This window comes from Bison bison, unplaced genomic scaffold, assembly GCF_000754665.1.
Source record: "Bison bison bison isolate TAMUID 2011002044 unplaced genomic scaffold, Bison_UMD1.0 scf7180017864167, whole genome shotgun sequence".
NCBI lineage: Eukaryota > Metazoa > Chordata > Mammalia > Artiodactyla > Bovidae > Bison > Bison bison.
The window spans coordinates 1,909,811-1,925,213 of record NW_011494739.1 but is presented as its reverse complement, the minus strand read 5'-3'; the positions used below and the strand labels follow the sequence as shown (position 1 = coordinate 1,925,213).

The window sequence follows — 15,403 nt, the reverse complement described above, 5'->3', positions numbered from 1 at the left end:
TGTACTCCTTTTCCTATTTGGAACCAGTCTGTTGTTCCATGTCCAGTTCTAACTGTTGCTTCCTGACCTGCATATAGGTTTCTCAAGAGGCAGGTCAGGTGGTCTGGTATTCCCATCTATCAGAATTTTCCACAGTTTATTGTGATCCACACAGTCAAAGCCTTTGGCATAGTCAATAAAGCAGAAATAGGTGTTTTTCTGGAACTCTCTTGTTTTTCCATGATCCAGCAAATGTTGGCAATTTGGTCTCTGGTTCCTCTGCCTTTTCTAAAACCAGCTTGAACATCTGGAAGTTCGCAGTTCACGTATTGCTGAAGCCTGGCTTGGAGAATTTTGAGCATTACTTTACTAGCGTGTGAGATGAGTGCAATTGTGCGGTAGTTTGCGCATTCTTTGGCATTGCCTTTCTCTGGGATTGGAATGAAAACTGACCTTTTCCAGTCTTGTGGCCACTGCTGAGTATTTAAAAATTTCTGGCATATTGAGTGCAGCACTTTCACAGCATCTTTCAGGATTTGGAATAGCTCAACTGGAATTCCATCACCTCCACTAGCTTTGTTCATAGTAATACTTTCTAAGGCCCACTTGACTTCACATTCCAGGATGTCTGGCTATAGGTGAGTGATCCCACCATCGTGATTATCTTGGTCGTGAAGCTCTTTTTTGTACAGTTCCTCTGTGTATTCTTGCCACCTCTTCCTAATATCTTCTGCTTCTGTTAGGTCCATACCATTCCTGTCCTTTATCAAGCCCATTTTTGCAGGAAATGTTCCCTTGGTATCAATAATTTTCTTGAAGAGATCTCTAGTCTTTCCCATTCTGTTGTTTTCCTCTATTTCTTTGCATTGATCTCTGAGGGAGGCTTTATCTCTCCTTGCTCTTCTTTGGAACTCTGCATTCAGATGCTTATATCTTTCCTTTTCTCCTTTGCTTTTTGCTTCTCTTCTTTTCACAGCTATTTGTAAGGCCTCCTCAGACAGCCATTTTGCTTTTTTACATTTCTTTTCCATGGGGAAAAACTTCAGTCTTTACTGCTCCTGAAACCTACTCAGAGGACCTTTTTAAAAAGGACTTAAAATATGATTGGTGGACCGTGATGCTGGATTGCACAGGATGGACATGACACCCAGGGATCCAACCCGGCTCCTACGTCTCCTGCATTGGCAGGCAGGTTCTTTTACCACTAGCGCCACCAGTGAAAGAAAGTAAAGTGAAGTCGCTGAAAGAAAGTAAAGTGAAGTCGCTCAGTCGTGTCCGACTCTTTGCGACCCCTTGTACTGTAGCCCACCAGGCTCCTCCGTCCATGGGATTCTCCAGGCAAGAATACTGGAGTGGGTTGCTATTTCCTTCTCCAGGGGATCTTCCCGACCCAGGGATCCAACCCAAGTCTCCTGCATTGCGGGTAGCACTTTAACCTCTGAGCCACCAGGGAAGAGACTAGCGCCACCAGTAGTCTCTATGTTCTTGATGGTGTTTTAAACACTTTCCCAAGAACTATTCTGAGTGCAGTACTTCTATAATCATCCATATCATTTTACAGATAAAGAAAACCGAAAGAAATGATAAAAATCTGCTCCTGAACACATCGCTTCAAGACTGCTACGCTCTATAAGTTCAGTTGGAACAAACTCTCCGGGGCAGAGTCCCCGCACTCTTCTCTCGCCGTTCAGGGCGCCTGCGCACCAGCGCGGGTGACAGCCGCGGCTCCGCCGCCGCCCGCGCGGCGTAGCGGGTGGTCACGTGACGGCGCGGGGCGGGGCGGCGCGGGGAGGCCTGCGCGCCGCGGGCTGACCAAGCCGAGTTCGCTCCACGGAGCAGGCGCTGGAACCTGCGGCCGAAGCCGCGTCTTCTGTCGGCTCCGCCACCATCCGGGGCTCGGGCTCGAGCCCGGGCCCCCGGGACATGGCCCTCCGGAGTGCCCGGGGTGACGGCCCCACCTCCGGCCGCTGGGACGGCGGCGCGGAAAAGGGAGGTACGGAAGCCGGCCAGGGCGCCGAGGAGCGGCCTGCGAGGACGGCCTGAGGGATAGGGGCGGCCCGGGGGGCAGGGGGCAGCTGCCGGAGGCGGGGGCCGCAGGCAGGGGGGCCTGGGACGACCGCGCGGGGTGTGCCCAGGGCCGCCGGCCAGGGTCGGGACAGCGAAAAAGGAAGAGACTGAAGGCCTGGGTTACGTCTGAAGGGGAAGAGAGCCTGCAGTTTGGGCGGAGGGGGCGGTCAGCGGATGCTGAGGGAACCGGAGGAACACTGGCGGCAGACCCGAGCCCCCTAGTGGGAAGGACGGCGGGGGCCCCACGTCCCATCTCTTCCTTGAGACCCGAGGCCAAGCTTCGCTCCCGGCCGAGACTGTCCGGCCACGTCCGCAGGCTCCCGGGGCCGCCTCCCTAGTGGTCAGGCCAGTTTTCCAAACTTCATTCATCGGTCGTCGAGGTCTGGATTGACGCGCTGGACACGTATTTCTTTTAAATACCGTGAAATTAACCCTTTAAAGTGTACAGTTCTGTGGTTGTTAGTAATTTTTGCAAGGTGGGGCAACCATCGCACTGTCTCTAATTCCACAGCATTTTTAATGCCAAAAAGAGAGACCATCCCTCCGCAGGCCCCATTCTCCACAGCTCCTGGCAACTGCCAATCTATTCTCTGTCCCCGTCCTATTCCGCCTATTTTAACATTATTGAATTGTGTAAAAAGCAAGTTATTTTTTATACTGCCTTAAACTCATTTCCATGAAACAGTTTCATCGTGCACTATGTTTTCAAATATGTTTTACCTACTGGTTAATACATGACAGTTAAAATTATTAACGTTTACTCTGTACCAGGTGAAATAATCTCTTTGCCGTCTGGGAAAGAGTAAGGTAACTTTCCCAGTTTTCCATCCTCTGATGGATGATTCGCATAGCAGAACCAACCACCAGTGCAACCCAAGTTTTGTTTCTCTGAGTTCATTTTGTTATTGCCTTTTTCTCCTCTTCTAATCCTCTATGGAAATGAAGCCTCATATTACTCCTCTGGGCCCTTTGGCCTTGTAACCCTCTCCTGGTGTTTGTATGACATCTGTTCTCATGGCATAATGGTCATTGCGCCAAGTGGTATATGGGTCTTGTGACCTGTTGGAGTGCAACTGTGCCTAGGTTGCGAGACTTTATCCTCTAGTGTCCTGAATTTTGCTTCTCTGGATAAATGGAGGAATTTAGAAATGAGAGGAGTTTTATTTATTTTTTTTTTGGTGTTTTGATTTTCTTGTTTTGATTTTCATCATATTGGAAAATTGGAGAGGTTACTAATACTGTTAACTCTCCTTTGTAGACGTTATGATGGGATTGGTTTACTCTGTTTTTCTCCATTTGGGGGAGTGGGTAGAGCAGTCATTCTTCATATGTACTTGTCTTTATTTTTCAGGTAGTTGCTGAATCAACGCTAATTTGGGTACTGTTTGTTGAAACTAATTGGGACCTCCAAAAACAGTTTCTTTTTTGTTTATTTTTGATGGGAACCTTATTCAGAATAGGGCTTTCCTGGTGGCTCAAATGGTAAAAAAATACACTTGTAATGCGGGAGACTCAAGTTGGATCCCTAGGTTGGGAAGATCCCCTGGAGAAGGGGATGGCAACCCACTCCGGTATTCTTGCCTGGAGAATTCCATGGACAGAAGACCCTGGAGGGTCTGTGGGGTTACAAAGAGTTGGACATGACTGAGCGACTAACACTTAAACTTTATCAGAATAAGGTTAGGTTTTCCTCTCCCACTGTAATTCTCTTTTTTTGTTAGCATAAAATTTTAAGTTAATTTCTAGCATCAACATTAGGAGTTCAAGGAGTGGAGCTGGGCGTGTCTGTCTATCTGGGAGGCTCTCTATCTGACTAGCTCTTCCATCGTTTTGATTAAGCCCTAAGGGAGCTTCCCTGGTGGCTCAGTGGTATAGAATATATACCTGGAATGCCAGAGACAAGGTTCGATCCCTGGGTGGGGAAGATTCCCTGGAGAAAGAAATGTCAACCGACTCCAGTATTCTTGCCTGGGAAATCCCACGGACAGTGGAGCCTAGGGAGCTACAGTCCACAGGTCGCGGAAGACTCAGACATGACTGAAGCAACTAAACAACAGCAACAATGCATTGCTAATTTTAACTTCTGTTTAAAGTCTGTAAAGCTTTCTTGATATGCAAGCTTAAACCAAATAATCAGTATGGAATTTCATTCTTGCACATAAGATGCATATTAAGTGTGTAGCTCATTTACCTGATCTAAATCACTGATACGTATTTTGCTGGCGTGGAAAAACTTTTGGAGGAAGCGTAGCTAGTGCTCATTTTTTGCCATTGTCCTTAACTGTATATTGTTTCCCAAGCCAGATGCTTTTGAAGATACGTGTTGCTCTGAGGAAACAGAAATCTTTACTTGAGTTCCATAGCCAGAGTAGGGAGAGATTTGAGACAATAACAGACTCAGTCATCCTTATCAGAATTGTTAAGAACTTCTTTTTCAGTGCCCCTTACTTAAATGATCATTTTAATGGAGAGCTGGTCCGGTAGTGCCAATATCATTCCTTTTTCCTCAGTTGAATGAATTACTTTTCAGACAGCAGGGATTTATTTATAGCAGTGTCTTATATATTTTGCAGCCAGTTGTAGGATAGTCATTTCATTCTGTTGTGGTTGTGAAAGCCAAGACCTTTTACTATAAAGGAGTTTGGAAGATACCAGCTTTGGAATATATAGTACATCTCATATAAGCAGAGCAAAACTGGAGATGAAAGGATTCAAGGGGATTTGAATTACATGTATACAATCAGCAGATGAAATGTAGGCTTTTATCCCAAAGCCAAATAAAGCATTCTCAAGTCCAGAAATGTGTCCTACCCCAAAATCCATATGTAAAATTTATCTTAAAATAGATAGTTAGACATTGGGTTTCCCAGGTGGCACAGTTGGTGAAGAATCCACCTGCCAATGTAGGAGACACAGGAGATTCAGATTCAGTCCCTGGATTGGGAAGATCCCCTGGAGGAAGAAAGTTATTTTAACCTTTTTCCATGCTTTTTCTTCTTCTGCAGCAAAGAGGGTATGTGTAGATTAATTGGTTAAGACTCCGCTTAACTTTTTCTCCCTCATTGTGTAGTCTCACAGTTGACCTTACCACTATGTAATTTATACTTCTCCAGATCATTTAAGTTTTTTTCTGTTTTCTCCTACCTTTTTAATGTCACAATCAAAACCTGTACATTAAGTGCAATGAAATATTTGTTTGTGTGTGTGGCACACACAGGAGTGCCTTCTTCATCTTCCACTAACATTTGATCACTTAAATATGGGATTGAGAAAGGTGATGTTGGGGTCTGAACAGACAACAGCTAAAATCTGCAGTTGAGCAGCATTCTACCCTGGGAATCACCAGTAGATTTAGAAAAAGGCCAAAGTGCCTATAAATCTATTTAGAGTTATATAATGAGTATTGTCTTTTATTTTTTTAATTTTAAATTTTATTTATTTATTTGACAGCATCACGTCTTAATTGCAGCACAAGTTCTTCATTGTGGCATGTAGGCTTCTCTGGTTGCAGCACACAGGCTTAGTTGCCCCATGACATGTGGGATCATAGTTCCCTGACCAGGGGTCAAACCCGTGTCCCCTCATTGGAAGATGGATTCTTAGCCACTGGACCACCAGGGAAGTCCCTACAGTGAGGATATTCTTAATATTAATATTAATATGGGGAAATAATGCCATTTACTAAAGGCCAGTTTTTCCAGAGGAACAGTAGCTAAGTTAAATTATTTATTCTATTCTGCCCATGTGTATTGAATTCCCACAGGGCATCAGAATCAGGATGACAGCAGTAAATTTTGAAATGCAGGATTTAAATAGAATCCAAACAGAGTTTTGAGAGAAATAAGTATTGGAGCAATGATTTGGGTTCAGAAATAGTTAAAATTGACGGTGAAGAACCTGCCTGCAATGCAGGAGATGCAGGTTTGATCCCTAGTCAGGAAGATCAGAGAAGGGACTGGCTACCCACTCCAGTATTCTTGCCTGGAGAATCCCATGGACAGAGGGACCTGTTGGGCTACAATCCATGGGGTTGCAAAAAGTTGGACACAACTGAACGACTAACACACACTGCAAATCCACTTGATTGCAAACAGTGTTAACTCCCCTAAGACCTAAGCAGTGGTTTTCCTTTCCCCCTGGAGAAGGAAATGGCAATTCACTACTGTATTCTTGCTTGGAAAATCCTGTGAACAGAGGAGGCTGGCAGGCTACAGCCCATGGGGTTGCGAAGACTTGAACACAACTGAGAGACTGACACTTTCGGTTTTCCTTTCCTCCAGATTGCTGAATAAATAGCTTAAGTGGAAAGATGGGCAAGGTGGATATATGTCAAAAAAATTTTGAGGGAAAATTTCCAAACTCTTACCAAATAGATTAATAAGGTTTCTAAATATCAGATACCTCAAAAAATATTTAGTATTACCATTTAAGTGTTCTTAATTTGTGATGTGTAGAAAGTACAAAGTACAAGAACACTCTAAGTTTTAAAAAACTTTTAATCTTATTTTCTTCTTTGCTAGAAATTCAATTCCTGCTCGTATTTTGTCTCAGCTTGTGTTGTTATATGGACTTCCCAGGTGGCTCAGCAGGAAAGAATCTACCTGCAATGCAGGAAATCCCAGTTCAATTCCTGGGTCGAGGAGATCCCCTAGAGAAGGGATAGGCTATCCACTCCAGTATTCATGATCTTCCCTGGTGGCTCAGACGGTAAAGAAACCGCCTGCAATGCGGGAGACCTGGATTCGATCCCTGGATTAGGAAGATCCCCTGGAGGAGGGCGTGGCAACCCACTGCAGTATTCCTGCCTGGAGAATCCCCACAGACTGAGGAGCCTGGCAAGCTACAGTCTGTAGGGTCACAAAGAGTCGGACACGACTGAGGGACTAAGCACAACACAGCACAGCCTGGTGCTTTACTATGAGTAGTTGCTCATTAAATGACAGGTTGATAAATGAATGGATACATTAATGCACAGGTAGGTGCATGGATGGATGGTATGACATGTCCAAGCCAAGAGCTTGAAGCACCTTGTAAATAAATAAACATTTTATTATAGTTGGTGCTGTGCTGATTGATTGGGAATTGGGACTTGGTTTTTCCTGATTTCTAGATAGAGTAACCATTGAATTTAGCATCAACCTGGGACATTTCTGGGAGTGCAGATGGGAGGAGGGGTTTGCTATGAACAATTAGTTATGCCGGAACTATAGATGTAAACTAGAAATCTCTCAGACTGCCTGGAGCAGATTCACCTACTAGGTCACCAGGGAAAACAACAGTCTAGCCAGGAGAACAGGTTTACCTGGGTGAAAAAGCATCCTGTCCTATCTGCATCTCCAATTGCATGGAACTTCAAAACAGTCGGTGCCTGAGTTTATAAAGTTTATGTCACAGCTCATAGATAGGTAACCAGGGTTACTGGATTAATGAAATGAAAGGTTACACCTTTCATTTGTGTTAACAATATGCAGCTTTGTCGTGGAAACAGTTTGTATACTGTTGCCTCAGAATAGAACATAACTGAGGAAAGCTGCTTAGTGTCTGTCCTAAAAACCTCACTTACATTCTGATGTTAGTCCTTTCTAAGGCCTGACCTACCTTCCAGTGTTATCTTCTACTTTATATTAACATTAATGCCCTGCGCCTCGTATATGCTACATAAATACTTCCTAATGACTTCATTTACTGTTAAGTGAAAGGGCTTGTGTTTCTGTCTCCAAGCCTTTCTGGTCATCTCCTCGCCTCTCTGAATCCTCCCCTTTCTTTTTAAATTTCACTTTTCCATAATGCTTTCTCAGATTTGCCTGACCCACAGCTGTCTGAGCTGTTGGTGTCTGCACATACCTTTTTTCGGACGATTACAGTGCACTGCTATGTGACATCTCTTCAGTGGGTTGAAGAGTTTTAACTTTTCTTGTGTTTGCTGTTCCTAGAAGTAAACATTCTGCATGAAAATTCTGAGAGCCTGTTACCCCATTATTTTAAACAGAGCCAATTATAATATGATGCACATTAACCACAAACTCTCAGTCTCCTAAAAAAGTAATTTAAACACAGCAAAATGCCTATGTATAAATAACAAACTACCACATGAGGATGTAAGATGCGTAATACATTCCTTTTTGATTACCAGTGATTAGTGTGGCTCTTGAGAACCAGTAGCGTGCCCCTTTTACCACTAGCCACACTGGAGTCCCAAGTATGCCCTTTGACATTCTGCTTTTGAAAATACCTCCGTGGGATTCTGATGTTTTCCAATTGTATTAGCATGTAACCAGAGGCTTTTTTCACATGTGGTTTTGTTTAAAAATGTAATACTGAATTTTGGTGACATGCATGTACATTTTTCCTCAGTAAATAACAGAGAAAATGTATTATATTAAGAGAGATGTGGTCATGTATGGATATGAGAGTTGAACCATAGAGAAGACTGAGTACTGAAGAATTGATGCTTTCTCTAATGGTGCTAGAGAAGACTCTTGAGCTCCCAGGTACAGCAAGGAGATCAAACCAGTCAATCCAAAGGAAAATCAACCCTGCATACTCATTGGAAGTACTGATGCTGAAGCTGAAGCTCCAATACTTTGGCCACCTGATGCAAACAGCTGACTCATTGGAAAAGACTCTGCTGTTGGGAAAGTTTGAAGGCAAAAGAAGAGGGCGGCAGAGGATGAGATGGTTGGATTGCATCATTGATTCAATGGATATGAACTTAGGCAAACTCTAGGAGATAGTGAGGAACAGGGAGGCCTGGCGTGTTGCAGTCCATAGGGTCGCAGAGTTGACTTAACAACAATGCTCTGTGAAGTTTAGCATTAATGAAGCACAGCATTCTTTAGGAAAACATCAGATCAGATCAGTCGATCAGTCGTGTCTGACTCTTTGTGACCCCATGAATCGCAGCATGCCAGGCCTCCCTGTCCATCACCAACTCCCGGAGTTCACTCAGACTCACGTCCATCAAGTCAGTGATGCCATCCAGCCATCTCATCCTCTGTCGTCCCCTTCTCCTCCTGCCCCCAGTCTCTCCCAGCATCAGGGTCTTTTCCAATGAGTTAACTCTTCGCATGAGGTGGCCAAAGTACTGGAGTTTCAGCTTTAGCATCATTCCTTCCAAAGAAATCCCAGGGCTGATCTCCTTCAGAATGGACTGGTTGGATCTCCTTGGAGTCCAAGGGACTCTCAAGAGTCTTCTCCAACACCACAGTAGGAAAACATAAATGGTGGCTATTAGATATGCCTAAATGTACGGAGCATTTACTATAATTCCTTTTTTTTGGTTACTTATATGGTATGTCTCCTTAGTGTTTCACATACTATATATACTAATCAGTGTGTGTGTGTGCATACTAAGTTGCTTCAGTCGTGTCTTTGAGATCCTGTGGACTGTAGCCCTCTAGACTGTGGACTGTAGGCTCTGTCCATGGGATTTTTCAGAAAAGAGTGCTAGAGTGGGTTGCCATTTCCTTCTGCAGGGGATCTTCCCAACCCACAGATCAAACCCATGTCTCCTACGTCTCTTGGCTTTGGCAAGCAGGTTCTTTACCACTGGCACCACTTGGGAACCCCGTGCTCATCAGTAAATTGATTTTAAATATACCTACCTTACTTCAGACCAAGTTAAGGAGATTGAGCCCTGAACAGAAAATGTACACACGGTAAATATGTGCCTAATGCCCTTTTCCATTCTGTTTTGCAGACTTTAATGCCAAAAGGAAAAAGAAAGTGGCAGAGATCTACCAGGCTCTGAACAGTGAGCCCACTGATGTGGCTGCCCTTAGACGCATGGCTATCAGTGAAGGAGGGCTCCTGACTGATGAGATCAGGCGGAAAGTGTGGCCCAAGCTCCTCAATGTCAACACCAATGATCCACCTCCTATATCAGGTAGTTAGGGGAAGAAGTGCTGTGATGGGAGTTTGTCTAGGAGGCAGGGAAAAAAGAACTTCAGGGTCTTTAATTTTTATGCTAATTTCAAACCAAGAGTAGACATGTAAACACCTGAAACGTTTTAGGATATGCTTGGGCCTACTGTGAAAATAAGACCAAACTGCGAAATAAAATTTCAATTAAAAATGGAATGAGCTTTTATTAGGTAAGGAGGGAGCGATTATTGGCTAGTTAGGGGAGTTTATTAAAAATACATATTCTGGGAATTCCCTGATGGTAAAGTGGTTAGGACTCCATGCTTTCACTGCCAAGGGCCGAGGTTCCATTCCTGATCCAGGAACTAATATCCCGCAAGCCACACAGTGCAGCCACAACACAAAATGCATGTTCCAGTTTATATTCACCTAGAAGTAAGTTTGCAGGAATCTATTTTAGCAAGAATCCTACATAATTTTGATACAGATGGACATTTGAGAAACATGGGGTTCTACAGAGATATAATGCCTCTTATAGTCCTTAAAAACAACAACAAAAAAGACTTTTTATAGGGAAATACTAAGACTATTTTGAATTCTAAAATTCTGTAATTCTGTGAAAAGCTGTTACAGTCAGCCCTCCAAGTTCAAGGATTCAACCAGCCATGTATCAGAAGTACTCTGGAAGGACTTTGCAGAGGTCCTGTGGTTAAGACTCCACACACCCAGTGCCAGCAGCATGGGTTCAGTCCCTGGTCAGGAAACTAGGATCCTACATTCCACCTGGCACATATATTCTGGCGGGTGGGAACCTCCAGAAATTTCCAAAAAGCAAAACTTGAATTTGTTGTGCTCTGGCAGCTATTTACATAGCATTTACATTCTGTCAGGTTTGAAAGTAATCTAGAGGTGATTGAAGTATACGAGAGGATGTGCAAATGTTAAACTGTTTAATATTTGGGACTTGAGCATCAGTGGATTTTGCTATCCTTGGGGGTCCTGGAACCAATCCCCCTCAAATACCAAGGGACAACTAACTGTACTTAACTTTATCTGCAAGGCCTATGTAGTGAAAAAAAGAATTTTTTAGACTGCAGTGCAGAATACAAAAGAAAGTACAGAAAACAGTGAATCCACTTTGTCATTCGTTGAGTCTACATTTATTGCTTTCCTACTATGTTTGGCAAAAGTCCAGGTGTTGGGGATTCTTTCTTTCATTTGGCGATGCAAGGAGCAGGACACGACTTAGTGACTGAGCACGCACACACAGTTGTGCTCCTAATGTGCGCTAGGTACCAGAGATGATTAAAACAGCCACTGCCAATAAAAAGTTTACAGTGTCATGGTGTGGCCAAGTAGATGTTTTAAGTTGCCACTTGTTATTGTCTTTGGAACTGGGCGGCCTCAGAGCAGTGATCTTTTGTTGGAAGGAATAGGCATTGCCATATTCACACTCTAAATCCTGAGATGGTGTTCTGTCAAATTCCAAATTTCTCATATCTTTTTAAGATGAAGTCTGTATTCTACAGGCTCCTCTGGTAAGTTTTGATTTCCATTATGAAGGAGATGTATACTTGTTATATATATAACAGCTGGAGTCTGCCTCCTTGCTTTCAGTTGGGCTTAGCAACTGAACACAAGTACTATCTCCTGTTACCAGTGTCTTAGTTTTAGAATTTCAGGGCTAAGAGAGCTTAGGTTCTTCTCCATGTACATTTATCTTAATACTCCTTTCTGAACCGCTCAATCTTCCTACACTTTATAGATGTTAGAGTTTTTCCAGCGGTCTGTGGTTTCCACATTCATGATCTTACTTGATGCTTAACAGTAATCTGAGAGGTACACATGGAAGGGAATAATCCCCATTTTACAGATGTGAACTTTGAAATTCAGAGTGATTCCCAGTAACGCATAATGGGTGCTGGCCTCCTAACTTTTCCGCTGCTCTTGGATAGTGTATCTTCCCTCCTCTCACGGTCGTCATGACTTGCATAAAACAGCATGTTTGGAACTAAACCAGGGATTCCTCTCCAAATGTTGTATCTTGAGTCATGTCCACTTCAGGAAAAAGCCTTGAGTATGTCTTCCAGGCCTTTTGTGTCATGCCAGGATGTCTTGCTCCTGCTGTTGGTTCCCAGACATTCCTACAATAACATGTTTCTTCTCCTCCAATAGGGAAAAACCTACGACAAATGAGCAAGGACTACCAACAAGTGCTCCTGGACGTCCGGCGGTCTTTACGGCGGTTCCCGCCTGGTGAGACACACTGGTGGTCTTTGGGGCGGGAGGGGGAGGTTTGGTAGGTTTGGCTTCAGTCCGTTTGCAGATACAGTACTCTGTTGGGCTTGCTTGTCCTGAGACCTTTACATCCTAGCACAGAACATGGCCACATCCAGGACCCTTCCTCCTTAGGGATCCGTCGTGCTCCCAGTCTGCTGAGTCATTCTCTCATTGACTCAGTCCATTCAGAACCCCCACTGTGAAGGCCTGCTGCTGCTGCTGCTAAGTCACTTCAGTCGTGTCTGACTGTCTGCGACCCCATAGGCGGCAGCCCACCAGGCTCTGCCGTCCCTGGGATTCTCCAGGCAAGAACACTGAGCCCAAAATAATTTCTCTTGGCTTAGAGGTGGTAAATGAGAGAAGAGGGTTTTCCCCCTGCCCGTTAGAGCTACAGAAGAGACTTTATAGGGATTTCTAGAGCTATCAGTCTGACTTTAAAGAGCAGATTGGTTTGGAAGTGGTCACTAACAGGAACTGTTAATACCTTCATTTATAAGTAGCGGTATGTTGCCTGTGGGCTTCCCTGGTGGCTCAGTGGTAAAGAATCCACCTGCCATTGCAAGAGACTCAGGTTCAGTGGATCCAGAAGATCCTTTAGAGGAGGAAATGGTAGCCCACTCCAGTATTCTTGCCTGGGAAATCCCATGGAGAGAGGAGCCTGGAGGGCTACAGGCCATGGAGTCACAAAAGAGTTGGGCACGACTTAGAGACTAAACAACAACAGACAATCTTGCATATACATATACCGGGGCCTTGGACTAGAATGAAGGCCAATCACCACATTTTTAAAGAGTCTGTTACTAAAATTGTCTGTCCATTCCCAGAAATACTAAGAATGACAATTGTCTCCACTTTCACAATGAAGGGAACTGGGTAGCAGACCTCATCTGTTTCCCTTCCTTTCGCAACTCCACCTCTAAGTCCTTGAATTGAAGAGAGGAGAGTTGCTAGAGGGAACAAGAGTCTCAAAACCCATTGCCTCACTCTTCTGAGCCCATGCTCTGGCATTGGATTTTGTCTGTTAGAGGGCATCCCTCCTGTTTACAGTCATGGTTCCCAGAAAGGCTCTTGTAATTCTTGTGTAGCCAGTAGCTTGCCATCTGGGTTTTGATAAACACACATACCTGTGATCCAGTCCCCTTTTCCTGTTCCTCTGGTCTTGAGGAGACTACATAGGACAGACGCATCTCACATTTTTCTCTGGGTGTAACCTGTTTTCCTTCTGAGCCCTTTATCCCTCTTCCATTTATGTGATATCAGTCCAGGATATTCTTCTTCCAGACAGAACTGTCCATGTGGTTTCATATTCTTTTTACATTCATGTTCTTCTGAACTTAGCTGACCACTTTTATACTGAAAATTTAAAGAAGGCTTACTTTTTTCTCTCACTGCTTCGTTACTTTACCTGACCACAGTACTTGGTTTACTCCCATTTTCTTCTTTATCTTCTACCGTATGCTTTTAGAGAAGGGATGGGTAAAAGTGCATGAGAGATGAGCGTCACTGTCGCCTAAAAACCTGTATTTAAGTTCAGTCTGGGCCCTTGCATTAGCTGTTTTCTCTCACAAGATCTGCTTTTGACTGGAAAACCTAATGGTGTAGGAAAGCTGTGTTGTGTGCCATCCTCCTAAAACAGGTCATGAGGCCAAGGGTTGACTTTTTTTTTTTTTTTTTAATTGGAGGCTAATTACTTTACAATATTGTATTGGTTTTGCCATACATCAACATGAATCCGCCATGGGTGCACACGTGTGTCAAGGGTTGACATTTTTATAGTAAGAGCCAGAAGAGCTGAGGGACCACGCTGACCGCTGCCAGACTAGGTGCCTGCACTGAAAGAGCTCCTGAGACCAGCTCCTCTGTTTCCACCTGCATCTTTGGGTCAAGATTAGTACTTCCTATGATATTTAGTTTGATTCTGAGGGGAGCACACATCTCATACATTTTTTGTTTTGACACCACCCTTATGGCAGAAAGTGAAGAGGAACTAAAAAGCCTCTTGATGAAAGTGAAAGTGGAGAGTAAAAAAGTTGGCTTAAAGCTCAACATTCAGAAAACGAAGATCATGGCATCCGGTCCCATCACTTCATGGGAAATAGATGCAGAAATAGTGGAAACAGCGTCAGACTTTATTTTTTCGGGCTCCAAAATCACTGCAGATGGTGACTGCAGCCATGAAATTAAAAGACGCTTACTCCTAGGAAGGAAAGTTATGACCAACCTAGATAGCATATTCAAAAGCAGAGACATTACTTTGCCCACAAAGGTTCGTCTAGTCAAGGCTATGGTTTTTCCTGTGGTCATGTATGGATGTGAGAGTTGGACTGTGAAGAAGGCTGAGCACCGAAGAATTGGTGCTTTTGAACTGTGGTGTTGGAGAAGACTCTTGAGAGTCCCTTGGACTGCAAGGAGATCCAGCCAGTCCATTCTGAAGGAAATCAGCCCTGGGATTTCTTTGGAAGGAATGATGCTGAAGCTGAAACTCCAGTACTTTGGCCACCTCATGCGAAGAGTTGACTCATTGGAAAAGACCCTGATGCTGGGAGGGATTGGGGGCAGGAGGAGAAGGGGACGACAGAGGATGAGATGGCTGGATGGCATCACTGACTCGATGGACGTGAGTCTGGGTGAACTCCAGGAGTTGGTGATGGATAGGGAGGCCTGGCATGCTGCGATTCATGGGGTCGCAAAGAGTTGGACATGACTGAGCGACTGAACTGAACTGAACTGAACACCTACAAAAAGGCTGCAAAAATAGGACACAGAATTCCCCAGGTAGCTTTTTCCCAGATTTCTTTATACATCAACCTTTGACTAGATTTGCTTTAGTTTTGTTTTCTCTCTCTCCTTCACCATACATACACACATTTTTTTCCTCTGAGCTATTAAGAATAAATTACATATATGGTACCCCCTTATCCCTAAATATTTCACTGTGTGTTTTTTAAAAACACAATTCTTTTTTACATAGTCACACTTAAAATCAGTAACAAAAAATACTACTGTCTAATCTACAGATTTTATTCAGATATTGCCATTTATTCCAATAATGTTCCTTATAGAGAAAAGTGCATTTTCCATTCATTCTTCATATCTCTTCAGCTTCCTTTAGTCTGGACTTGTTCTTTTGTATTTTATGACAGGCCTGTTACTTTATAAAGTCCCCCTCAGTTTTTATTTTCTCCTTGCAAGATTCAGGTGATGCACTCTTGAT

General features: G+C 43.8%; 1 protein-coding gene across 1 annotated transcript in view; it reads left to right on the top strand.

Moving 5' to 3' along the window:
* The first annotated feature begins 1,753 nt into the window (after positions 1-1,753).
* The window catches only part of TBC1D20 (TBC1 domain family, member 20), a 19,119-nt gene continuing 5,469 nt past the window's right edge, over positions 1,754-15,403 (top strand). The window contains exons 1-3 of the mRNA XM_010841769.1: positions 1,754-1,972; positions 9,746-9,931; positions 12,085-12,165. Coding sequence (XP_010840071.1) covers positions 1,903-1,972; positions 9,746-9,931; positions 12,085-12,165 — 337 coding nt within the window. The 5' untranslated portion in view covers positions 1,754-1,902. The remainder of the gene's footprint in view (positions 1,973-9,745; positions 9,932-12,084; positions 12,166-15,403) is intronic.